The 27,641-nt window shown below is 33.3% G+C and overlaps 4 protein-coding genes across 4 annotated transcripts; 2 read left to right on the forward strand and 2 right to left on the reverse strand.

Annotated features, from left to right (window-relative positions):
* Positions 1 to 459: 459 nt before the first annotated feature.
* On the forward strand, positions 460 to 3,856 carry LOC118056326 (endoglucanase 4). Its single transcript, XM_035068503.2, has 7 exons — positions 460 to 961; positions 1,970 to 2,377; positions 2,467 to 2,559; positions 2,673 to 2,870; positions 2,959 to 3,070; positions 3,160 to 3,323; positions 3,426 to 3,856. The coding sequence occupies exons 1-7, from the start codon at positions 761 to 763 to the stop codon at positions 3,753 to 3,755; spliced, it is 1,506 nt and encodes a 501-aa protein (XP_034924394.1). The 5' UTR covers positions 460 to 760; the 3' UTR covers positions 3,756 to 3,856.
* A 3,591-nt stretch (positions 3,857 to 7,447) lies between these two features.
* On the forward strand, positions 7,448 to 10,059 carry LOC118056327 (endoglucanase 8). The gene is made up of 7 exons (XM_035068504.1): positions 7,448 to 7,654; positions 8,304 to 8,711; positions 8,859 to 8,951; positions 9,094 to 9,249; positions 9,315 to 9,435; positions 9,518 to 9,681; positions 9,784 to 10,059. The coding sequence occupies exons 1-7, from the start codon at positions 7,448 to 7,450 to the stop codon at positions 10,057 to 10,059; spliced, it is 1,425 nt and encodes a 474-aa protein (XP_034924395.1).
* Positions 10,060 to 11,543: 1,484 nt separating this feature from the next.
* On the reverse strand, positions 11,544 to 12,311 carry LOC118056328 (21 kDa protein). Its single transcript, XM_035068505.2, has one exon. The coding sequence runs from the start codon at positions 12,275 to 12,277 to the stop codon at positions 11,666 to 11,668; it is 612 nt and encodes a 203-aa protein (XP_034924396.1). The 5' UTR covers positions 12,278 to 12,311; the 3' UTR covers positions 11,544 to 11,665.
* A 10,580-nt stretch (positions 12,312 to 22,891) lies between these two features.
* Positions 22,892 to 23,928, reverse strand: LOC118056329 (21 kDa protein). The gene has a single exon (XM_035068506.2). It carries the CDS (start codon positions 23,860 to 23,862, stop codon positions 23,269 to 23,271), a length of 594 nt encoding a protein of 197 aa, XP_034924397.1. The 5' UTR covers positions 23,863 to 23,928; the 3' UTR covers positions 22,892 to 23,268.
* Positions 23,929 to 27,641: the final 3,713 nt, after the last annotated feature.

The following is a 27,641-nucleotide window of genomic DNA, read 5'->3' on the forward strand; positions in this document are numbered from 1 at the left end:
AAAACCAATTCCCGGAACCATTGTAAGCACACGGTTTACTTGCACATTATTTAATTTGAGTGACAAATGATGGTAGCGATGATTGGTTTCTACAGATTACGAATTTATGCATAACAGTAGCTCCCCCGTGACTCACATTTCCACAAAAATGGTCGATCCTTCAGTAGCCCGTGTTAAATTACTCTCTGAATTTATTTATTTTGGTTTTAATTATTTGGGTTATCTTGAATGAGTTTCATACAAATGAAAAATGAAATCCCTTAATTTTTTTTTTTTTGTAACTTTGTTTTTGAATTTGAATACAAGATAATCACCTAAAAAAAAAGATTAGTTAACACCCCACGTTCACAGGAAGTGTACGTTGGTTCCTGACTACCACTACTTTGTCAAAGGGGTATGGTAGAAGAAGAAGCAAGCACACATCAACCATCACATATATATTATGACTATGAGTCCTCTTCAAGAAGGCAATCATCCGAACCAAATACACTGCAACTAACAACATTGATCACCACCGTAAACGGAGGCGCCGGAAATGCCTAGCCTCCATTATTATCTTTGTTTTTTTCGACCAAAACTCTCCCTCCCTGACTAGTTAATTTCAGTTTCTCCTTCAAGTGAATGTACGTACCCTTTATGTTTCTTCTTTACTTTTGGTACCCATCCTTACAAAAATCTTGCTTGAATGGTTAGGAAAGTATAGGAGGAGGAAGCTAATTACCTAGAGGTGTTTGATTTTGACTTTGAGAGAAAGAGAGAGATGAGTGTGTTAAAGAGAGTGGTGGTTTTTGGAGTGGTGATAACGATGGTTATGGTGATGAGAGTGGCTTCACATGATTATGGGGATGCATTGACTAAAAGCATTTTGTTCTTTGAAGGGCAGAGGTCAGGGAAGTTACCTCCTACACAGAGAATGACTTGGAGGAAGGATTCTGGTCTTCGAGACGGCTTTCAGATTGGTGTAAGTCTGGTTTTGTGTATATATATAAATGCTTCTTCATTGATAAACCATTTCACTTTTATGTCTGTTACCATTGCTATTGCCATTGCCTTGTTTTGGGCCACAGTTGTTCAGAAAAAAGCCAACATCTGTTTCAAGAATCGCCACCTGCAATATGCTAATTACCCACCTGTAGTATCAGGGCAGCTTGTTGGTGCAAGTCCTTTCGGACGGCCACTAACTTCGCTTGGATTGACGACGGCTCAACCGGTGACTAGAGACTAACAACAGCATTTGAGTGCCATACTGTGCTGATATATTTCTGCTCATAACATGAATATTCTTAAAAATAACAACTGTAGGAGAGACACCGTCGTTGCTTACAGGGGAGGGGGGCAAATTTTTTAGTAAAAAGGTGGAAGGACACCTAATTGCTTGTGACTTTGAAAATGATTGGTGAAAGTGATTTTCCTTGTGAGTAGAGCACACATGTGACCTAAGAATCACGGATGTGAGTTAACTCATTCACTTGTAACGGATGTCTCTTGGCTTTTTATAACATGTTGCTCATGTTAGTAACCACTTACTTACAAGGTTCATCACATTGTGCTGTTCTTTTTCTGACAGCTTTAGCTCTTCTGTAAATGAAACCAAACCATCTCTTCATGCAAAAAGGGACGAAATTGTGCAATAAATTGGGACCATATGCGCCGTCTGACACATCTAGTAAATCTAGACCACTCTTAAATATCTCACTAAATCTAGAGGAAAACTGAAATTGACCTAAATGTTCTGAAAAAGTAAACTCATTGTCTAGGACCTCTAGGTTTGAAACCCAAATCAGGCAGCCTGATTTTGTCAGGCACGTAGGCGAGGGGCTGTTTCTACACGTTGGTGCATAGGGTGGGCCGTGATTCCTTCCCTTTTGTCCAAACACAAAAGAAATTTTTTTTGGAAAATCACTTCTTGCTAGATTAGTTTTACTCTGCTATCACGTGGGGACATAATGTTTGTTCTGAACATTCCCAGGTTGATTTGGTTGGTGGATACTATGATGCTGGCGACAATGTCAAGTTCAACTTTCCAATGGCGTTCTCAACAACAATGCTGGCATGGAGTGTATTAGATTTTGGCGATTTCATGGGTCCAGACCTGCCACATGCACTAGAAGCTATTAAGTGGGCAACCGATTACTTCCTTAAAGCCACAAGCATCCCTGGCTTTGTATTTGTTCAAGTTGGTGATCCTTATGGTGATCACAATTGCTGGGAGAGGCCTGAAGACATGGACACACCTAGAGTCCCTTATGCAGCTAGTAAACAGTTTCCAGGCTCGGAGGTGTCAGCTGAGATAGCAGCTGCCCTTGCAGCATCTTCCATGGTGTTTAGGTCTAGCAATCCTGCGTATTCTGCCAGGCTTCTCAAAAGAGCTGCAATGGTAAATGAGATCGATTCGTATTTCATATGCACTTTGTTCTTAAACTATTGGTTAAACATACTTAATCACTGATTAAAAAAATGGATTAGGTGTTTGAGTTTGCAGATGCTAACCGTGGTTCGTACAACGATGCCCTGGGACCGTGGGTGTGCCCATTTTACTGCGATTTCAGTGGCTATGAGGTACTCATCGGAACATTCAGAACCTGTCATTATGAATTACAATAAATCTCTGCTTCCATTGCAAAATCATATTCTCAAATTAAGTATGATTATCAATGGTAATGTCTTTACAGGATGAATTGATCTGGGGGGCAGCATGGCTATATAAGGCGACCAAAGCACCTAATTACTGGAGTTATATTGTGCAAAACATAAGCGATTTGGAAAAAAATGCTGCAGAACACACTGATCGAGTCGGCTATGGCGGTGGCAGCTTCGCTGAATTCGGATGGGATACTAAGAATGCTGGTATTAACATACTTGTTTCAAAGGTGACTATATATCGAACTTGATTGCAGCATCTCTGTTCGTTGTTATAATATGCTCTTCTCTAAACTCTTCTTGTTGCTTTCTTTTCAGCTGTTGCTTTCAAACAACACTTCTGATGTAGGTCCATTCATTCCCAACGCAGACAAGTTTGTTTGCACTGTGTTGCCTGAATCACCTACTGTCTATGTCTCATACTCTCCAGGTAGCCCTAACTTGTTCATGAATTTCTTTCGCAATTCATTCTGTGATGGAACTGCAAACAATTCAAATTGGTTCCAAAATTCTTTTCAGGTGGACTTCTGTTCAAACCAGGAGGAAGTAACTTGCAACATGCCACAGCTTTATCCTTTCTTCTTCTTGCTTATGCTCGCTATCTGAATCAATCCAACAGAGAAATTCATTGCGGTAATGTCGTTGCCACTCCTGCTAGGCTTATTCAATTCGCAAGAGGGCAGGTAGGTCTACATCCTTTCTCCATCCTTGGTTACGTCATCAATCTTGTCACCGGTCTTGTACATTAGCAAAGGAAATGTTACAAAATGGTGAAATCTACGCAGGTGGATTACATACTGGGAACTAATCCATTGAAGATGTCATACATGGTTGGATATGGCAGCAAATTCCCTCGGAAGATACACCACCGTGGCTCGTCTCTGCCTTCTGTTGATCAACACCCTGCCAGCATCAATTGTCAAGGTGGAGCTCCATACTTTCAAAGCAATGATCCTAATCCTAACCTGCTAATAGGAGCTGTTGTTGGTGGACCTGATAGAGGGGATTCCTACTCTGATTCCAGAGCAGATTTTGTACACACAGAGCCAACCACATATATTAATGCACCTCTTGTTGGCCTCCTGGCTTACTTCAGATCACATCCGCCCTTGTAGAATCCCCGCCCCCCATCTTGCTGATATTCTGTTCCTAATGTTTTCTTTCTCTCCTGACAGGGGAAGAAAGGGAATTAATTACAATAGCAATTATAATTATATTCTTTGCCAATGAGTTGGTAGAGCAGTACAGTACTATACAACCACAAAATGGGGGTTAATATACTCTATAGTCTATATTATTATTATTATATCTCCAAATGCGATAAGATTCATATTCTATAGTTTGAAAAGTTTTCCTTAAAACTAATGCCATGTTCATTAGTAAAAAACTCAAGTTCTCCTAGCATTATCCTAAAATTAAGAAAAAAACAGAGATTTTCTAAGCTCGTTCACCGCACCACTCAGCTCCTCTACACAATCTTTCATGGCGGCGACCTCCGTAGGCTTCATGCCATGGGTTTGGGAGATCGTCGAAACAGATGTTAGACATATTGTAGTGCACGCTCGTATTTATATTTTCTCTTCAATCCAAGCAATGGCTCGTTTATAACTCATTCCCTTTTAAAAATCTACCTCAATTTCTTGATTTGCATTTATTTTTTCATCGTTCACAATTCTCTTACTTTTTAATTTCTTTTTTTACAATTTATAATTGACCCCCTTTTACAATTATACCTCCTGTGGGCTGTGTATATATAGCTTGAGTGACTTTGCAACGTTCTTCTGGAACAAAGCTCTCATTCTCTTTATCTCGCTTTGCTTTATTGTGGTTTAATTATATTTTTAATTTTAAATTATTTTTTTATATATATATTTTTAAATTGTTTTTAAATGCTGTTATTAAAAATAAATTTTTTAAAAATAAAAATAAACTACTATTTTAATATATTTTTAAATAAAAAAATATATGTTTCGTAGTTACTAACAAGCATTTAGTACTGACAAGATTAAGCACAGGGTTTTCAGTTTTTTCCAAAATCCGCTAACAAAGGCCGATGTAAACTTCATGGACGCTAGCTACTACGGAAGTTATCTCACATGCTGAGAAAATCCTAGAATTTATTCTCCTCCCCTCTCTTTAATTATACATATTTTATTTAATTTCTGTAAGAGTTTCTCCATTAATACTTTATATTAACTTAAATATTAAGAGTCTTCCTAGCTACTTTTTTTTTTATTATTATTATTAGTACTTTCTAACTCAATCCCACACTTCTATCAACGCATAACTATTTATCTCTCTCTCTCTCTCATAACTTTATCTCTCTAGATTAGCACCTCTTGTTTTTTTAGTTTCTAGCTAGCTAAGCATGCTTGAGTTGACCTCTTTGTACTAATTTTCTAGTGAATTTAAATGGTCTGAGCATATATTTTTTAGGTGAGGGTTTGAAACATGATTGAAATTATATTTTTTAAATTATTTTTTTAATAAAAATTATAATTTTTTTATGTTTTGAAATCATTTTAATATGTTGATAATTATTTTGATATGTTGATTTTAAAAATAATTTTGTAAAAATAAAAAAAATATTATTTTAATATATTTTTAAATAAAAATATTTTTAAATCATAATCATTATTACAATCCCAAATATACCTATATACACGCATGAGAATAGAATTGTGTATTGTTTGGCCTTTTAAAGAAAGGGGTGTGGGGAAAAAATGGTGGCCCAAGTCGGATCAAAACATGAAGAAAGAAAAATAAAATTGTAGAAGGCATGCTGAAGAAGGACATTATTTAAAACAATGCACCAAAATGATGTTATTATGGTGCATTTGTTTTTTTTATTATTATTATTATTTCTTTTTTGAATTAAAGCATGAAACAACTTCATTTTGCCCAGAAGACTTCATTTCATTTAATTGGAATTTTCATATTTGCACCTTGGTTCCTCAATTTTGACACCCTTTTGAATTTGATTCTTGACTTTTTTTTCTTCATTTTTTTTTACCAATTCCAACCTTTTCTCTTAATATTTCTTTCAATTTTGCCCATGGTTGCATTTCAAATGATCCATTAATATTGACGCTTTTTCCAACTCAATTGATTTTACAATTTAATCTTTTATCCAATTCCAACCCTTTCTCTTAACTTCTCAATTTCATCTCTCATTACATTAAAATAGTCCCTTAATATTGGTGGCTTTTCCAACTTGATCCCTGACTTTCTAATTTTTAATTATTTAGCCAATTTCAATCATTTTCTCAATTTTTCTTCACAGTTTCACCCATAATTGTATTTTATTCTTCTTTCCTTCTTTTTTTTTAATTAAATTTCTTGAATTTTTTGAATTGTATTTTTTGAAATATTTATTTATTTAGGAAACAAATTATTTTTTTTCCTGTTTTTTTTTTTTTTTCATATTTCAGCCCTTTTGGTGGATATTTGAGAGGGGTTAAAAATTAGATTATGAAAAACTATACATAACAATTAACTACTAGAAATCAATGAGCTCTAGTACATGTTTTTTATGTCTTCCAACCAAAAATATTAGAAATTATTGAGCTTTAATACACATCATGTACATCCTCCAGTCAAAACCAATAAGAATATTTGGGTTTTGATACTAGCTAATGCAAATGGAAATGAAGTATAACAATGTTTATTACAAGTAAAAGCCCTCAAGAACAAAGAACACAATTTGTAAAATTAGAAAACCCTAGTAATAGTAAATAGAAAAAATAGAGTGCAAAAACTATTCCAATTAAATAGGAAAAAAAAACTAAACAAGTATAATAGCATTGAAGAGGAAAACATCAAATTAAATAAAGAAAATATTTATTTTTCTAAAAAAGCTCATGCATCAATATTTATATGATATAAATGTATGTGTACTATGTGTGATAATATTCATATATTATTCATTACTCATTAGATAAGATAATTATTCAAAAAAACTAACCCATTTGGTGGAAACTTTTACAGTGCATTATAAGTAATTAATGACATTCTATTAATTAGTCATAGGGTGCACATTGAACAAAAATACAGAGATTAATATAAAAAAGATAATAAAATCTATGACCCACTAAAAATAATAAGAATATTTCAACTTGTAATTTTTCTCTCACATTTATTTCTATTTAATTATTTCTTAAAAATAAATCTCAAAAAATAATTAACACGGTCTCACTAATTATTTTTAATATAATATAAAATTACTTTCCATTTAAATCTGCATATGAAATGGTTACCCGTACGCTACACTAGATAATCCTCCTAAGACAGATAGACAAGCAATGTGATTAGAATCTTCTCTGGAACGTATCCGTCATGTCAAAATATCCATAAAGAGATTTTGAACGGTCCATATTTTGGTAGATATATATATGACATATTTTTTTATATATATAGTAAATCAACAAATGCAGGAACAATAAAGGGAACTGGAACTGGAAACAAATCATCCTGCAACTTCCTTTTTAGAAACATCAATAAAACAAAGTAAAAGGTATCAGGCAAAGACCGTAATAAAATGACAGAATCATATGATGCACTAAACTTAACTAAACCTTAGTAATTAATTAGGCTTTAAAAATATAATTAACAACAATACCATAGTGGGAAATTGAGTTAATGCTTTCCTAACAAGCTCATACCGAGATTAACATCAAAGTGGTGACAGAACATACGGCTTCCTCATCAGCATTCAGCCCTTAATTTGTATATATTAGTGCGTCGAGAGCTGACAACTATGCCTGTTAAATTGACTGGTAGAAGAGGAGAATTGGAATTGAGAGAAAGAATGGGTGGCAAGAGCACGAAGAAGATGGCTGTACTGATGTTGTTGGTAGGGGTAACGGTGGTGACAGCAGCCATGCCACATGATTATGGAGATGCGTTGACTAAAAGCATTTTGTTTTTCGAAGGGCAGAGATCAGGGAAGTTGCCTCCTAATCAAAGGATGAATTGGAGGAAGGATTCTGCCCTAAGAGATGGATCTGATATTGGTGTAAGTGGCTATGTCTTTCCATGCATATTCAAGCACGCAGTTCACAAATTTGCTCAATGGTTTTGTATGCTAGACTTACAAATTAACGTCTGATTTTCTTTTGTACATGCTCGATTGGCTAAATTTTTATTGCTGTCTAATTTTTTTTAATGTAAATTAGATCAACATCATTCTATATTTTAAAAAAAAATAAATTATTTTGACATTAATATATTAAAACGATAAAAATATTAACTTACAAAAATAATTTTATGCAATTTTATTTTTTAATTTTTAAAAAATAATATTTTTGTTAGCCATGTCAAACCCATTGTTAGATTTAGCTCCATTTTCAATTATATTACTATTTTTTTTTTAGTTATGTGTCTTTTTATGATCAATGCGTTCTGATCATTCCTTTTTATTACTTTTTTATATATATATCATATCATTTAGTACATAAATTTTAATAAAATTTGAAGTGTAATGTTTTCATTTTCTCAAGAAATACTGCTTGTTTTATATAATAAAATGGACGCACAAATACAATACATAATAAAGTCCAACCAACTACCCAAAATTGAACACATTTATGCCGGCCCGATTGAAATCTATATAGTTATGTGCTTCCTGTTGACAAGAAACTATGATGTTCTTAACATTCTTGTAGATGAATATGGTTGGTGGGTACTATGATGCTGGTGACAACGTAAAATTCCATTTTCCTATGGCATTCACAACAACGTTGTTGGCGTGGAGTATTGTAGAGTTTGGTGAATCCATGGGCTCAGATTTGGAACATGCGTTAGAGGCTCTACGATGGGGTACAGACTATTTCCTGAAGGCCACAAGCAAACCTGGCATGGTTGTTGCCCAAGTCGGCGATCCCATCAGCGACCACACATGTTGGGAGAGACCTGAAGACATGGACACTCTCAGAACTACTTACGTTGTTAATCAAACCCATCCTGGATCAGAAGTTTCAGCCGAGATTGCTGCTGCTCTAGCTGCCTCTTCGATCGTGTTCAAGAACAAAGACAACCGGTATTCTAGGGTACTTCTCCAGAGGGCATCCCAGGTAATTGGTAGTAGCTAGTTCGATAATGTTAATAACAATTGTGGGCATCAAAAATTGTTAAATTATAAGGCAATGCACTTTTGATCTCTAATTAGTTTCTTCTCTCCTCTAATTATGCTATACAATAATGTCTTGATAATCTTTCAGGTCTTCGACTTTGCAAACAATTATCAAGGATCTTACAATGAGAGTATCGGACGAGGGGCATGCCCATTTTATTGCGATTTCAATGGCTACCATGTATGTATTTGATCACAATATTAACGAAAGTTATGGAGTTGCTAAGATTTTATAACCTATAGTACAATATTGGTAATGATTCATCTATCCAATATCTAAAATTATCATATATATATATCTGATGAATACATTTGTCTTACAGGATGAACTAATCTGGGGAGCAGCATGGTTATCCAAGGCAACTCAGGAACCCAAGTACTGGGATTATGTTGTAAAGAACATGGCAACTCTAGGAGGCAGTATTTTTGAGTTCGGATGGGATTCAAAACATAGTGGGATTAACATATTAGTTTCTCCAGTAATCTCTCGACCCCATTTTTCTCTTCTAATTATCATTCGTGAATATTTTTAGCTTAATCTAAGATTTATTTCGATCCACAGAAGGTGATGAGCTCCTCTGGTAGCTCCTTCATTACCAATGCTGACTGTTTCGTGTGTTCCTTGTTGCCTGAGTCACCAACCAAATCAGTAACATACTCTCCAGGTAGCATTTTCTGACATCGATCTTTCTGGATAGCTTGATTTACCCCATTTGATGCCAACGTTTCTGTATATATGTCGATCAGGCGGGCTTATGTTCAAACCAGGAGGAAGTAACTTGCAACATGCAACGGCTTTATCGTTTCTTCTTATTGTTTACTCTCGCTATCTACAAGCTGCCAACCGATCAGTTCATTGCGGTTCTGTGGTTGCCACCCCGTCGAGACTCGTCGAGGTCGCCAAAACCCAGGTATTAAATATCTTATCGAGTCCACTTCTAGTCCATTGAGAAAATCGTAGCCATTAAAATTAAGAAAAGAAAAGAAAAGTAATGGCGCATTGCTTGACGCAGGTGGATTACATACTAGGAAGCAATCCATCAGGGCTGTCGTACATGGTTGGATATGGCCTAAAATTCCCACAGAGAATTCATCACCGAGGATCGAGCTTGCCTTCCATCTCTACTTTCCATGGACATATTGGATGTCATGATGGTAACAGCTATTTGGCGACCAAAATGCCTAACCAGAACGTCCTTGTCGGGGCTGTTGTCGGAGGACCAAACAACAACGATCATTTCTTGATAGTCGTCTCAATATTAGTCAATCAGAACCAGCTACATACTTAAATGCACCTTTGTTGGAGCCTTGGCTTTCTTCAAAGGTGGAAAATAAAACTTTTCATTTTTTATTTTGTTTTTAGTAAGGTTTTGTTTGGTTACGGGATACAAGAGATAAAAATAACTGTATCTCATGTTTGTTTCTTTCTTCATTATTATTATTAATTTTTTGTTATAAGATAGTAACTAAACGTTACTTAATGATATAATAATTAAATAATTATATTGGAGAAATATTGTATAACATCTTGATCACAGGAGGTTCATGTCTCCCTGCACCAACTACTTTTTTTAGTTTATATTTATTATTTATTCAAATAATAAATTGCTTATACCATAAGAACGAATTAAGTACTGTCAGGGAATAAGTTATATTTGCCTCTATCCCACCTGGAGTGGGTATTTCAGCTAAATAGTAAAAGTTTATGCCGTCAAAATAAAAAATCTCAAATTTATAGGATTATTTAAAACAAAAATCTCCATTTTTTAACCCAAAAATTATTAATTTTGAACAATCAAACTCTCCCATATCCCCAGCCAGTGACCAAAGAAAGAAGAAAAGATGCAGCAGAGTAGCGAGGACAGGGGCGGAATAAAAAATTAAGAATTAAGGGTGTGATTTTACAGAGTTTAGAGGGGCTAACTAAGGGGTGCAAGTTATTAAGATTAAACCAAGGATCATAACAAAATTTTAAACTTAGAGGTGCCGTGGTACCTATAACTCATATCTTGTTGGTCCATCCTAAATAGAGAGGGTTTTTTATTTTTTATTTATTTATGTGTGTATCCGGACTAGTTTGTGACTTTGCGTGCACCACGATTAATCTCATAACCCACTGAACATCCTGCAAATCCAGTAAACATGTAAGATACCACAGAAATGATAGGTATACACAATAAAATTTGAACTCAGATATAAATAAAGAAAAACCTTTAATATCCAGGTCAAGACCTAAGTACAAGAGAGGGCTTTTTTTAATTAGTGCTCATGTAGGCTTATTATTATTTCTTTGTTACTATTTATCATTTTCCTGCTTTGGCTTAGGCTTTTGCTTGGGTTTTTTGTACTCTCCCTCCTTGTATGCTTTTGTCAGCATTATCCTTCGAACTGTGAAAGAAAAAAAAAAAAACAATAACACGAACAAAACTGGAAATTAAAGAAGGCAAAATATTTGGGTTTTTTTTTTTTGTTAATAGGCAAAATATTTGGGTTTTGTCTTCCAATACAATGATGGTAAGGCCAACTCTTATCTTAGAAGAGGCATCATTTATTAATTTTTATGAGGATGAGCACATGGGATCTATCTCTTTAAAAAAATTAAATGAAATTTGATTTGATTAAACTCAAGTGATTCAATTAAAATCTAATTTAATTTTTAATTTTTTTAATAAAATCATGGAAACTCCTCATGATCTGAATCTTAAATGGTTTCGTTTTCTTTGATAACTTTGATGTTACCAGCAATTATCTTAGAAGACCGAATTGAGTCAGCAGAATCACTTGGCTAAGGTGGATTGTATTTTTATCAGATTTAACCAGATACATATTAAAACCAACACAGTTCTGGGTCTGAGGTGAGCGAAGGATTTCTCGTTTCTTCAACTAATTTCACAATCAACCCAACATTTCTGGGTCTGAGGCATAATTGTTGATCAAAGCCAAAGCATTGCTAGTCAACTGTGCTATATTCACAATCCTTCCCCTAACAGCAGTCTTCAAATTCCCATTCATGGCTTTTCCTGCGAACCCATCACTACACGTGCTCTCATCAGTCAAAGCAGCACTAACCCAAGTTTGTACGTCACCAATCATCGACTGAAAGTTGGACTGTCTAGCATGACTCATCTCATCCATGGATTTTCCAAGCTCGATCACCGCGTCACTCAACTCCTCTACACAATCTTTCATGGCGGACACCTCCCTAGGCTTCATGCCATGGGTTTGAGAGAGCGTCGATAGCATGGTTGAAGTTGATTTAGCTGATGACAGTGTCACGTTAAGGGCTGCATTGGCTAGGAGCTTAGGGCTTGTCTGGATCGTGCTTGAATGGATAGAGAGGGAAGTACAGCAAAGTCTTGGATAAGTTGTTGTATTACAAGATGTTCTTATGAATTCTGTACTGGATTCTGTGGTGACTCTAGCAGCTGAGCCAGAGTTTAAGTATGAACTAATGGCAATAAGAAGTAGAAGGAATTCAGCTAAAGAATTGGAGGATAAAGCTGCCATAGCTAACTTCTCTCTATCTGTTTCTCAATAAGGAGTTAATTGGATATTGATGATGAAAACAGGGAAGGAAGCTTCCCAATTTATAGGACTGCAAAGGTAGTTTATGGGGGGTGAGCATGGAATTTAAAATTAAATTAACATTTGATTAATAGGATATTTTATATGGTTTTTATTTGATTCATAGAAATATATTTTGGTGGCACATGAACAACTTGAAGTAGTTCACAGAATACTTTTTTTTTTTATTAAGGACCAAAGCTTTATGATTCTGCTTCTTTAAGACACCAATTTCAAGATTTTTAATTTCTACAGTGATTGACTATTAATGAACAACATTATTTAGTTAGTGCATTCATTTCTCGCATAGGTATAGAATTTACCTTTAAGACTACCTCCTCTCTAAGGATGTAGCTGCGAAAGCTGCAGCTTTATTTTCTATGGTGAATAGCATGGGGTTAGGGCTAGCTAACTGATCCAGTGAGTGAATAAGCAAAGAATTGTGCTAAGTTTTTTTTCCATGAAACAACACCTAAAACTTGTAACCACAGGCAAGGTATTTGCTATAAACAGTGATCGTAGAATCAACTGTCAAATTATACAAAATCTATCACTAATTATAATTAGAAGGAAAAATTGAAACTGTCAGTGAAACGTCCACGATCTCAACCTAGAAGGCATAACGCAGAGAACAATGCATAATTTTATGAGGCTGCTACTGCACAACTAATTCACATAGCATAATTATGCAATATATATTAATTTAAGATTGACAATATCAAAAAAACCATCTCAACCCAATAACTTAAGCTTTTAAATAAAGTCTCAGAATATGATTTATATTATTTTCTAACACCCCCTCAAGTGAAAGATCTTTTTTATTTAAAACTTGCATAGGCTCACATTACCTTGTGTTTAATTTTTATCAAAAAAATGGGGATGGTGAGATTTGAACTAGTAACTGCTTTGATCATTAAGATTTTGATACCATGTCCCAGAATATGATTTATATCATATCCCTGAATATAATTTATATTATTTTTCTAACACCCCCTCAAGTGAAAGCCCTTTGGACTTGAAAACTTGTACAAGCTCACATTACCTTGTATTTAATTTTTATCAAATAAATGGGGATGGTGAGATTTGAACTAGTGACCGCTTGATCATTAAAACTTTGATATCATGTCAAAGAATTATCTCAACCCAATAATTTAAGTTTTTAAATAAAATTTTAGAATATAATTTATATTATTTTAGGAAAAAGGTTGCTACCGCACACATTCATCGAATTTATTTCTTCTTGTTAAGATCTCTCTGTCAGTTGCTGTTATTATTTCTAAAAATTATTGCATGCTTGGTCTAAACTTGGTCAATGAGACCCTGTTTGGAACAAATTCTAAGTTTTCGAATTGATCTGTTAAGCCAATTCAGTCCAGGTTTATATATGACGCTGACAATTGGTGCCCACAGGACTCAAGCATCGACAATTAAACTAATAATAACTAATTAACCTTGTGAAAATATCATTCTAATCCTAATAGCCTTTTCAATTATATTTGATGGGAATAACAAAATTATCATGAGACCATTACAGTTAACAGTATACTTGAGTCTACATGAATATTTTTTTCCAAGGCATATTAGTTTCTTTTAATATCTTGGTTAAAAAAATATATAATTTGGTGACAAAAGAGGAAAAAGATTTCTTTTCAATAACAAAGAGGCTTAAAAGTGCATGTTATATATAAGGGACCGACGTCATGTATTTCTCTTACATTGCTAAGGCCCAAGCCTGTTTAGAGGCATCCCTGAAGACCCAAAGCCCCAGAAAAACATACCCCGACTTTGATCATCTCTTCCTACGTTGTACACAGCTGTTACTGTAACTAGATTCCAGTAAATAGCCCACAAAACGTCATCATTTTGACCTATTAGAGTGAATAGTTATTTAAACCTGTTTTAAGCCTGTTTTGCAGCGTAGTTGAGATTATTTTATAAAATGTATTTTTATTTTGAAATATATTAAAATAATATTTTTTTATTTTTAAAAAAAATTATTTTTTTAAGATCGGCGCATCAAAACAATCAAAAACATTAAAAAAACTTATTTTTAGCAAAATATAAAATTGAATTTTTTGGATACACGAGTTGATTCATGTTTCCAAACACTCTTTTATTAGACAATGTTATCCTAAATGATTTCAAAATATATATATATCACAACAATTTTTTCACTTTACCTATGTTTATGCAAGTTGATATAAATATTTCATGACTTTATAAATATTCATGAACCAACGACACAATTCCAATTCCAATTCCAATTTTTTTGAAGTTTATATTCTTCTTTTACTTCAACTCCTAATCATCTCTTTCATTACATCATCTTTAATTTTCAAACACACAAACACAAGCTTTGAAGTCTTCATAATTCTCCCTATGTATGTATCAAATTAAGTATTATTTATAGGTCCCCTAATCACAAAAAGGGACTTTTATAGGTGCTCATAATTTTCGTAAGGTTTTCATTGAACCTCATCACCACTCAAGTAAGAAACGCAATGTATTCCAATCAAGATCAAAATGCCTTGCATTACAATTAATGCATGCTTGTAGAGTCATAATTAAGATTCCAAGATAGATATATGGGTGTTGCTAATTGGTCCACTGGGCTATCAATTAATTTGGTCCTATATATCTCCCTTGGCCTGCTCTAGATATTTATAGATTTATGATCCTGATCTTCTCTGCGTGTATCATCCTAGAAAATCTTCAGCTAGAATCCATGGTGGCCACTCAACACAACTTGGTACGAATGAATTTAGATCAAATAGCATAGTTAAGCAATTAAAGGTTGGCAAGAGGTTGCCACTAAATGCATTTATCCAATTTCTCTGTTCTTGCTAAGCTCTCTCTTTCGGTTGCAGTTATTATTTTTTTTGCGCAAAGAAAATTATTTGATTTCATGGCAAAGCGCGGGCACTAATGCTAGATCTTTCCCCTAAACTCATTGGAAGGCTATCATATATAGAGGCGAAGAGATAGAGGCTACGTACGTGCTTTAACTTAGTGTTAGTGAGACCACAAAACAAAGATTTATGATAAAAGATACGTTGTAATTCAAGAGCCCTATAACATCTTAGTTATAACTAAGATGAACTTTTAAAAGAACTTTTTTTCAATCTTAAGAAATACAAAAAGGAAAAGAACTTGAATGGTGATATATCATCACTGTGTTCTTGAAAGATATAAAATCAATATGAGAGATCAGTGGGCCGGGATGTCCTCCGATCCCATATTTTCTTTCACTTGCACATTTCTGGACAGTAGATTTACAACGTTGGAAGTTTGTCCTGACCTTCTCCATCATTTAGAGACATGGAAGAAAGAACAACTCTTTGACTTCCAAGAGTAGTGGATAGATTAATTAATGGAGCCTATATTTCACGGGAAGTTAAACATTCCTGTTGATGGGACTGCTGAACCATATAATCTTGTGTTGTTGTTTCTTTAACACATCGATAACAAGGGTTTTCATCTAGAAACACGAACAGCGACCGGCACATGGAGTTCGAAGACAAAAACAGACTCAAATTTTGGACAAACATTTTTTTGGCCTCACGACCAAACTCTCCCAAATCATTAAAAAAAAAAAAAAAAAAAAAAAAAAAAAAAACATCAAAATAATATATAATTGATGTACAGTGGATATATGGCTGCTCTTAAAGTTCATTCATATAGGTCTAGATCTTTAGAGTATGCTAGCATGCTTAGGGGAAAGACAATTATTAAGATTAGATTTCACAACGAAACCCTTAAGCAATTGCCTTAAATTTGTTTTCCTGGTTCTTTGTACACTAACTCTATACATTTTAATTACCATGTAACTATCACAAGCTGTCTTAATGTTGTAGTTTAGACCAGGCCATGTTCTGCTGTTCTAATCCTTGTGGGCTCAGAATTCATGGTAAAGTAACGTTAATGTATTTCAAATTCATGTGGAGTACAAGAGCTAAGAACAACTTTCATATAAATCATCGCCAATGTACAAATTTACACAAAGTAACTACACTATAAATAATACTAGCCCCGATTAGAAGATCAATCAAAGATTTATTGGATAAGGGATGAGTGTGTCTACTTTTTTTTTTTTTTTTATCTTTTTATTCATCAAAAGTCAAAATATATTTATGTTTTATATAACAAAACTTATCCTCAAGAGACGTAGTATGGTGGCAAAGGGCTTGAAATTTACATAACAGGTCTCGAGTTCAAGTCAGGGCGTGTACTTTTTGTAAAAGGTTGGGACAGCTAGGATTTTATTCACTTACCTGAGCCTACAAAATACGCTTTACAGATAATAAAGTTTTTTACAGATAATAAAGTTTTCTCAAATCTAAAAAAAATTTATATAACAAAAACTGGATCCAATATATCTTTATGGTTAAAAGAATTGGTCCCAATTATGACACATTTAAGGTTCAAATCGTGTATTAAATGAGTTTACGGGGCAATTAAAAAATATTGTTATTTTAATATTTATTTTTAAATTACAATAATATTATTTTAGAACTTTAAAAATAAATAAATAAAAAGTTCCATGTTAAGATTTTGACATGGTCACGAGCTAACCATTTCGATTATTATAAAAAAAAAAAATCATGAGTTATCCAATTAAATTGAGTTTGAACTAACCAACTCCTTATGCAATCCAACATGAAATTTAATTCAAATCAAATCTTGGATAAGTGAATTATGAATTAATTTACCGGTGGATCTCTAAATTATGTAAAACTGACAAAAAAAAAAATTCTACTTACACTCCTTTAACAGTACCATCGAAATCGCCACTTAATCTTTAACTATATTTGGCCACACAAATTAAATTAAAGTATATACTAAAATACAATGCAGTAGAACATCACACTACATAAATTGCATCGAATTGGGAATACTAAGGAGTATAATTAGGGCCACTTCAAGCAGCTAACTAACCATTAAGTAAGGCATAGTTGTTGACCAAAGCCAAGGCATTGCTAGTCAACTGTGCTATGTTCACAATCCTTCCCCTAACAGCTCTCTTGAAATTACCATTCATACCATTCCCTGCGAAGCCATCACTGCATGTGCTCTCATCAGTCATAGCTTTGAGAGAGCGTGGACATCATGGTTGACGTTGATTTAGCTGATGATAGGGCTACATTAAGGGCTGCATTTGCTATGAGCTTAGGGCTTGTTTGGATTGTGCGTGAATGGATTGAGAGGGAAGTATAGCACAGTCTTGGATAAGTTGTCGTTCTACTAGATGTTCTTATGAATTATATGCTGCTTTGTGGGGTGACTGTAGCAGCTGAGCTAGAATTTAATTATGAAAAAACTTATGGCAATAAGAATAAGAGACTTGGAAGTTAAATCTGCCATATCTCTCTCTATATTTCTCTCAAAAAGGAAAGTGGTTATAGATGATGAAAATGGCGTCGGAAGGTTCCCAATTTATAATGCCAAAAAAGTTGTTTAGCACGTTCTACATAAGCGACCGACCACGTCTATTTATCCCAATTAAGCATAGTTATCCGATTTACTCTAGAATATGACCTGATTTAAGGTGAGAGACATGGATTCATTAGGTTAATCTACAACTTTCGTGAATTAATTTATATTTATTTTAAAATGTTAATTTTTTTACTGAAATGATATCATTTAAGAAAAAAAAACCTTAAGAAAATTGAATATAAAAAATAAAAAATAAAAATTCTTGAATTTAACCATCCAAGATTCACTTAATTAAATCGAGTTAATTGAGTTACAGATTAATGTGCATAATCACCTGGATATAGCCGAATAAAGTTCATAAATAAATTAAAAACATAAGCACATACTCAACAGTTTATTATTTATTACTTATTATCTTTGCATGAAGTAAATGATCAAATATGGCTTTTTTAATAAATGAAAAATTAGAGAGATTCTGCAGTGATTATTTAACTTAATTAACATCCACTTCCACTTCTTTGTAAGAGGTAAGAGTTATCCAAAATGAGACAATCCTTAGCAAACTGTACAGACAATACCTTTAAATATTTTAGTAATTTTCATTGAATTATACTTGCATTAGAAACGGGAAGAACTAAATTACTGTTCTTAAAGATATTCTATATAAGCTTTTATGAGCCTCTAGATTAAGAGAGAACAATTTAAGATATTTCTCAAAAATATCTCAACTAGAACTCCCCGTACAATAATTCATATGCCCCACGATTTTATTTCATTTTATTTAGGGGCCATATTGTTTAGTTCTGTCCAAGCGTCCTCTCAAGTGGGAAAATGAAAGAAAGAGAGGCAGCCCTAAAACAAGTTGTAATAGAACATGCGTGATGATGATAAGATGAGCCTCAAGGGATGAGTGCTAACCCAGTAGCCAGGAGTTCTCACGTCGGTCCTCTCCCTCGGCCACTGTACAGCCATATCGAATCGTGACCATTGCCGCCCTTTGGCACCACTGCACAAGGTGGGACTTTCCCTGAGCAGCCAGCTGAGTCATCGGAGCTTGTAAAGTGGCTATATTACCCAAAATTAGATGCTGTTGGATAATCAAGAGATTAGCATATTTGAGGGAGAAGTTCATGGATAATGGGCTCTTAAAGTTACAAGAGAGTAGTTGTATCAATGGGTCTCCAGATAAGAAGAACAAGAAGATATAAAAGACGGGCCATTGCAAACAAACAAAAAAAGGATGAACACGATGATCAATTTGCAAACTACAAATAGCTGTCGAAGCACTTTTCTCTGAGATCTCAAAGTTGACTCGTCCTTTATTTTTGTTTTTTGTTATAGAACGGTAAAGAATTTTGTATAAACAAAAGTTTAAGGTGTGACCTGTAGAAGCTTGATTCAGTAGATCAGATAGATTTAATATGGTCATAGCTGGAGGCTAAATCTGGCTTTATTAGTGATTTGATGGATCATGGCCATCGATCATCCTCTCCAAAAACTATATTTATAATTACAATTTAAAAAAAAAAAAAAAACATAAAATCCATGGAGAATTCATTGTGAATGTGCATCTAGACACAAATTATTGTTCATCACAATAATATAATTACTATTTCATCCTTAAAAACAATTTATTATAATATTATGGGTAAAATAATCTTTTCCATAAATATCCATTAGATATTATGAAATTGATTGAAAATAATTCTGTCTTCTTACCTTGTAAAGGCATAATATAATAACTATATTATCCTAAAAAAAAAATCAAAATGTTACAGGAGAGCAATTTAATCTTTATACATTCTAAAATCACAATGTAAAAACTATATTACCCTTCCATCAAAAAATTGTTGAACTTACATAAATATAAATGGTTTTTTTTTTTGTCTTTTCCAATTAATTATTTGGTAATAAATAAGTTGATAGGGGGATGATTTAGCCTTTTTTATAATAACAATATTATTTTAAAAAAAAATTGTTGGGTATATAACAACGAGTGGGTGACGCTCGCACCTTTTCAGTTGGCGTGTTTAGCATTGCATCCCCACCAAGTATCGCCTTTCAGGGCAGCATTTGAAGTGTCTTGACCTTCTCTTTCAATTAGCATCGCGCATGTACACGGCAACGCAATGGCTATGTTCCATTGAACTTCCCTTTTTTCTATCTATTTCTTTTGCTAAAATATAAATGTGTTATTGAATTTATTTTTTTATTTTTATTTTATTTTTTATTGCTATTTAGTATTTTACTAATTTTTCTTTAATTTCTCCTCTTATCATTTAGTTTAATATTTTTCTTCAAATCAGGCCAATTAATACTAGGGCCTGATTTGCACAGTCAAGGGGCATTTATGTCTTTATTTTTTTCTTATTCTACTCCCTTTACTCTCTTTTTTCAATTTCATTCTTTCATATTAGTTTTATTTGGAATTTGACTTTATAGTTTATTTTGGTTGCCTTAACATGGGGGTCTTGCAATATTAAGGGAATTTTTGGTACTCGGTTAATCCTTGTTTTGAAAAATAAAAATAATTAGCTCATTTAGAAAAATTAAGTGTTAGGGGACTAAAATTGAAACTAAAAAAAAAATATAGTGACTAGAGTAAACAGGCAGATGAATCGAATGGTGCATGCAACACACACACCAACAAGTAAAAAGATTCACACAAGTTCCAGTCATGCATGCAACTTCCCTCGACGGCTAAACGGTGGTTCTGTGGTGATGTTGGAAATTGCATGTTACAACACTCTTCCCGATGGTGTAAGAGGTGTGGTAGTTGGTCTCCTAGATATTCATATTGGTCTACCAAAATTGAAAGGTGTCCTATCATTTTTTTTTTATCAAATTTATCTTTATTATTTTTTATTGTTATTTATTTTGTCATGACTTTTTATTTATTTTATCCCTTTGCATGTGGTATCATTTAATTTTTATATCAAATTATATCTTCATTCTTTTGATTGTGATTTTTTTTATTTTTTTTTAATTGAATTTATTTTTTTTAATTTCATCCCTCGATATTTGGTTTTATTTTTTATATCAAATTTGATCCTCATTCTATTTATTACAATTTATTTTATTTTTTTATTATTATTATTTTTTAATTTCATCCCTCGATATTTGGTTTTTTTTTTTATTAGGTTAGTCTTGATCTCATGATTAAAGTCATGAATTTTGAATACTAGCTTTGAGATGATTTTGATATTTTTTTAAAATTAATTTTTAAAAAAAATTTATTATTTAATTCTGTTCAACTGACAACTCAATTGAAAAATGAAGGATAGCTCCAACGAAAAGACTAACATAAAGTACGTGATAAGATAGGCCAAAACAAAGTATTCTGGATTGAAAATTATAAAAATATTAATCTTATATAGCTTTTTTTTTTGGTAAGCAAATCTTATATAGCTTGTTTGGCATAACCGTTAAAAATATAAAATGCAAGATGTGCGCATGATATGAACGAAGATTCAAAAAGACGAGTGCTAGCTCGTAGCCCAGTGCCTAGCTAGGTACCAACGTGGTCGAGATGTAGACATATCGAATGGCTCGTAGCCCTGGCCCAGTGCCTGCCTTTTTGAGTACGCTGAACCTGAAAGTGTCCACGTAGCACAAGTTGGGACCTCTCCCTGAGTCCCTTGGCAGCTAGCTGAGTCGTGATCAATCTTGTAAATTGGCTCTGCATGCAATTTGCAAGTTGGACAAATGCAAATTGCAAACACTGTTGCCCATCCTTATCTCACTCTCCCATTGTTTTTTCTTTTCTTTTTTCTTTTGGTTAATCTTCATCTCTTTCGGTGTTCAATTTCTTTCGGATTAAATTGAAAAATATAAAAAATATTTCTAAAAAATCAAGATTATATATATATATATATAAAAAGAACAGACTTGTGTTTTCTCTAGAAAAAAATAATAATAAAAACAAATAAATAATTACTAGCGACAAACCGCTCATCATCCCATCTTCATACGTCATACCAAAAAGAAGAAGATATAGTAGCGCTTTTAAGAACACAACAAAACGCCAAGTTTGACAATCGAGTAACATCGCACGAATCACTCAAAAGGTGTGAACGCCATCCACGCACTAGCGCGTAAAAAATACGCACTATAACTTTTTTTAATTTAAAAAATCAATGTAAAATGATCAAAAAAACACTTCATTGCCTTGGAAATAACAAATAAACTAATGTGAAAGGTACTAAAACACTTCTAAATGCATAATTTATATTTTATCTTTTATAAGGATAAAAATGTATTTTAAGTGTAATTTTAGAAGGGATAAAACCAAAAGAGCCCTGGTTAACAATTTAAGTATTTTTTTTTATTATTTTTATGGGTAAATAAGTATTTTTACTATTTTAAATTTTGTAAAAAGATTAAAATAAAAAGCTTTGTAAATAGTTTAGAGGTAGCTAAAAGAGTATTTTCAATGTAAAACACTTGAAAAAAGACTAATATACCCCTAATTAATCTATTTTTTCTTAAGTTTGTGATTAACTATTATTTAACAACACAAGATCATGCATACATTTGCATACTCTCTTTAATGTCCCCCTTGTTGATCATTCATGGTCCAACAGATATAATTTTGACCAATAACAAAGACATTCTGCTAAAGTTAAAGTTTCTTGTCATAATTGAAAATCTAGTACCATAATAAAGAAAAAGAAAAAGAAAAAGGATAAAAGGAACCTAAAAATTATAAAATAAAAGAGTGCATATCACTGTAAGGAAGATATTGCAATATACAGTGACTGCAATCGACTGTCAAGTTATGCTGTCACGATCAAGACAACCTTAGTAATTGAAGCAAGATTGTACTGTCACGTGAAATGATGACAAGATCATCTCTCCTCTTGGAATAAGGAATTCAGAAAACGAAGCCTATGACGAGGCTGCAAGTTCCTTCATCAATCCTAATTTAATTAATTTTAATCCAAATTTTTACATGTTTCTTTGCTTTTAATTCCTTTGCTATATAACTTGTATAACTTACTTAATGGGTTTTTCATTCCCCAGATAGTCAGCTGAATAAAATTTCTCGTCTGCCATAAAAAAAAAAAAATTATGTTAAAGTGAAGCCAAGCAATTCTAATGTATTTAAACAGAAAGTAATTCATGTAGACAACAAAACCGAAGAACAACTTTCTCATACATGATGATTTACTTGATAGAATACAAATTTGAACCACAAATTTACACAAAGTAACTTCACTAATATAATACAAATTGCTTGTACCCTCCTTGAACACCCTCCTGAAGGCCTCTTACCTCTTAACTATACGAGCCCAGACACGAAACAAAAACAAAAACAAAAAACAAAAACAAAATATACTATGATCCAACACTATGTTAAGCCATCTTTTCATTGGCTATAACAGTTGATTTACAGAACTCTTGTATTTCATAAAAAAAGAAAAGCAAATGTTATGATCCATTAACAAACTAGCAAACTGGCTAGAACATCGCACTACATAAGTTGCAAACTTAAAGCAGAGCTAACCATGGCGGAAGGCATAATTGTTGATCAAAGCCAAGGCATTGCTAGTCAACTGGGCTGTCTGCACAATCCTTCCCCTAACAGCAGTCTTCAAAGTGCCATTCATTGCATCCCCTTCGAACCCATCAGTGCAAGTACTCTCATCAGTCAAAGCAGCACTAACCCAAGTTTGCACATCACTAATCATCATCCTAAAGTTGGACTTTTTAGCATGGCTCATTTCACCAATGGATTTTTTGAGCTCGTACACTGCATCACTCAACTCCTCTACACAATCTTTCATGGCGGATACCTCCCTAGGCTTCAAGCCATGGCTTCGAGAGAGACTTGACATCTTGGATGAAGTTGATTTAGCCGATGATAGTGTTACATTAAGGGCTGCATTGGCTAGGAGCTTGGGGCTTGTTTGGATTGTGCTTGAATGGATTGAGAGGGAAGTGTAGCAAAGATCTGGGTAAATTGTTGTGCTACAAGATGTTCTTATGAACTCTATGCTGCTTTGTGGGGTGGCTCTAGCAGCCGAGCTAGAGTTGAAGTAGAAACTCATTGCAAGAAGAATGAGAGTAAAAGACTTGGAAGCTGAGCCTGCCATAGCTCTCTTTATGTTTTTCTCAAAAAGAAAAGTAAAGTTTGCTGGATATTGACGATGAAAACAGAGAGGGGAGGTTCCCAATTTATAGAGAAAAAAAAAAAGGTTTTACGGGGGTGATTACAGAATTTGCAATGAAATTAGCATTTAATTAGTGGGGGATATGTTATGGTTTCGAAAATTGCTGAAAAGAAAAGATATTTCTTTTTTTAAGCAAATAAAAAAAAGAGGCTGGGTCTATAAGCACTGCACGTTTTATAATTTATATAAAAAGAGGACCGACCCCATTAGGCAAGTGGGACTCCAGGCCATTCTCTAATAATTTCACTTCAATTATGTCCCTACCCACGACTAAAAAGTCTTTTTAATATGAACCTACTCACAATGTACTTTGGATTTTTTTTTCACTTGTTTTTTCGGTAACTTCACTTTTTTTTCCTTTTCTTTTATTCTTCTGAATGATCCCTCTACGTACATAGATTTAGGTTTACACTTGTTGATTTATTTCGGTTGATTTGTTATGGGGTCTCGCAATACGAAGCTTTCTGGATACATGATTCAGCAAAATTTAATTTAATTTAATTTTTTTTTAATTTAAAAAAATCTAAAATTTAAGAATCAAATTTTCAGCCTCTTTTTTAACCATATCAAGGACCAAGAGGCAAACATAGTTGGTACTTATGTTACATGCCTCAGCACATGAGTAAGGTAATTTTACTTTGGTGGAACTTGTGTCATTCTTTAGTAACTATAGGAGATATTTACTAAACAGACACTTTCCATCGATAATTTAGTCAATAAATTACAAAGTTTGAATCTCACACCGACAGATTCTGTCTATAAAAAAAATTATGAAATCTCGTAGCATGCCAATAAAATCATCTTGGTGGTGATTATCTTATTGAGTGTTATGTGTCGTTGGTGAACTTTAAATGTAGTTTCGATGACTTTTTTTTTTTAGATTTTATTTCCTCTATTTTCTATCTCTTCTCTCATCAATTTCCACATCTTACACTCACCAAGTTGAAAAAGGGTGTTGTCAATTTTTTCTGCAGTTTGTTACTTCTTTTTTCTTTTCTGCAGTGCTCCTTTAATTACAAGAAAAAGATACATTGTAAAATACTTAATTTAGTTATATCCCAAAATAAAATAGTGAAAAACAATCTTAAAAAAATCTGACTGGTAATTCAAGATGGCCCATTATTTTTCTTTTTCTTTTCCTTTTTCATTATTTATTATCCAAGATTCATTTTATCTCGTGATGGCCCATGATTAGTAATTCTTCCATTAATTCAAGTGGCAACTCAAATAGAAAAATGAAAATTGCTCTGAAACAAGGGGACAAAACACTTGATAAGATTGGTCAAAACGGTGTGTTGGGATTCAAAATCAAATTTGTTCACGTAGTAGATCGAGTGCATGTGGTGCGTTTAGGGTCTTAATTGAGATTCCAAAAAAGATGGAGGCTAAGCTGATCGATAGAGTCCCTTTCCCATGAAGGTTTGTCTTCTTCCTTGCCATGGCGCCATAGACGTTTCTGATTAATGTTGACCCTAGCTAGCCTTCCCTTTCTCCCCAGAAGGATTGAAGGAGAATCCCGTGGCCATGAAACAAAAGCTGGAACTCTCCATCCCTTAGCCTGTCGAGTCACCAATTTGGACCAAAGAATTCAGACCTTATCTAGGGCTACAGGTCTTGTCTTTACCTTGTTTAAACTTCCCTTTCATTTGATGCAGTTATTAATTACTTCTCGAAAATCGTCACGCGTTGTCTAAAGCTTCCAAAAATATCAGCATTATTGATGCATTATGGAGATATTTTGGCTGCTTCAAAGTTCGTATTCATGCATGTCTAGATACTTAGAGTCTGCTAGCATACTTAAGGCTACGAGTATTATCGTGGGCTGCTTTTAATTTTTTCTTCCCTTCAAATCAATTGATTGTTTTTTATTTAAAGTATACTTGAACTGGTTTTTTCTTTCTTTTTATTCTGATATTATCTTTTATTTATTTAAAATAATATAGCTTGAGTTGATATACATTGGACTAACAAGTCAACTCATCCAATCTATATTCTAATTCTTGAATCATGTCGGTTAAGTTTTATAAATAAAAATAATATTTTTTAAATAGAGTTAATCATATATCATAAATATAGGCTAACATCATTACTATTTTTTCTTATAATATTAATTAATTTATTATTGAAATAACTAAGATTAATTATCTTAGTTTTATACAAACTAAAATAACATGTTTTTTATTTATAAAAATAAAGTTTTTATTTATTTTTTATGTGAAAAATCCATCTCATGATAATAATTAAATACAATTTTTTAATAACTACAACTAAAAGTATTTTTAGAAAAATATTATGGATAGAATACACTTTGCCATACACTCACTAAGAATACACGTTCCACGGCTGCCTGAAGCCGTACAAGTGACACCATTATCGGTAGAGTACTAATTCAACACCTCCAACCTTGTGGGATCTGGCATCTACGCATGAACAAAACAAAGCGAAGCCAAAGATTCACATATTTAAATGATAACATATATTGTTATAATTTGTATGTATTAAAATAATTCTGAAAATACCTATTTTTTTATAATAAATGAAATTACCTACGTGTTGCCCCTTTGTTTTTCAGCCTTTGAGCCACAAAGTAGACTTGAAAGCTAGTGTCCATCAAAAGGAATGCAAGGGCTAGTGGTATTAAAGCTCTGACGAAAAAAGCCAGATACTTAATTGGAAGAAAAATTTAAAGAAATCTGTAAAGATAACCTTGTACGACACTCCTTTTCATAAAGAGAAATGCTTTGTGATCTTCTGCGTCCTTTGATTCGTTTCAAGTTTGTCTGAACACAACTTTTCCTCAAGATATCTCTTGCAAACACATCTACTGTTTTCCTCACACAGGATGGAAGAATTCACAAGCATCATTCAATTATGGATGAAATGGAGCTTGATATCATCTTATAGTACTGTTAAAGATCAGGATGCTTAGACCCCCATACGTAATAACAAGAACTAGAGAAAAAAAATGAATCGTGTAATTTAACTTGTCAGATTTTAAATTTATTCTTTAAATGTTACCAGTTTGAGTTTTATAAATCACAGAATCATTAAAAGTTTACATGATTATTAATTTTATAACCGGTAAAATTAGTCAATGTATGCATAAATTGACCTGGATACTATGCTAATAAATAAAAAAAAAAAACAGGAGAAAGAACTCAAGCTAGAATTCCATTTTAGGTGATGTAATGTCAAAAGACAGCCATTTCAAGACACCTATTCTTGGTAACATGTTCACACAGCCGCAAGAAATTGTTTACAGTAACTTTGAATTGATTTTGATTTGGGGCTTTGGCAAAAAGGATCTAAATAACCGACCTCAAGTAGTTTGAGATGGAGACTTTTGTTCTTCTTGTTGCTACCTTTGAATTGATTTCACTGATTAATTCCTTGTAATATAATTTATTTAATTTGTGATATATAATCATGCAACTATAGCCCGCTTTTTGTTTGCTGGAAATGTTTCTTCCTTGATGGCCCCATTCACATCTGAAAATTGACTTCTGCTACATTTTGCGGAGATTCAAAAGGCAATTGCCTCTGCTGATGTTAACATAGCTCTACCTTCAGACCATTCACATTGTGATCGACATGTGATGTTTTCATTGGCATTTCCAGTTTCCAAATGGTAGGCAGCACTAGAAAATCATGCATGGTTACCAAATGTTTTCCTAATTAACCATGTGAACCAGGTTAGGCAC

Source organism: Populus alba, chromosome 15 (assembly GCF_005239225.2).
Source record: "Populus alba chromosome 15, ASM523922v2, whole genome shotgun sequence".
Lineage (NCBI taxonomy): Eukaryota > Viridiplantae > Streptophyta > Magnoliopsida > Malpighiales > Salicaceae > Populus > Populus alba.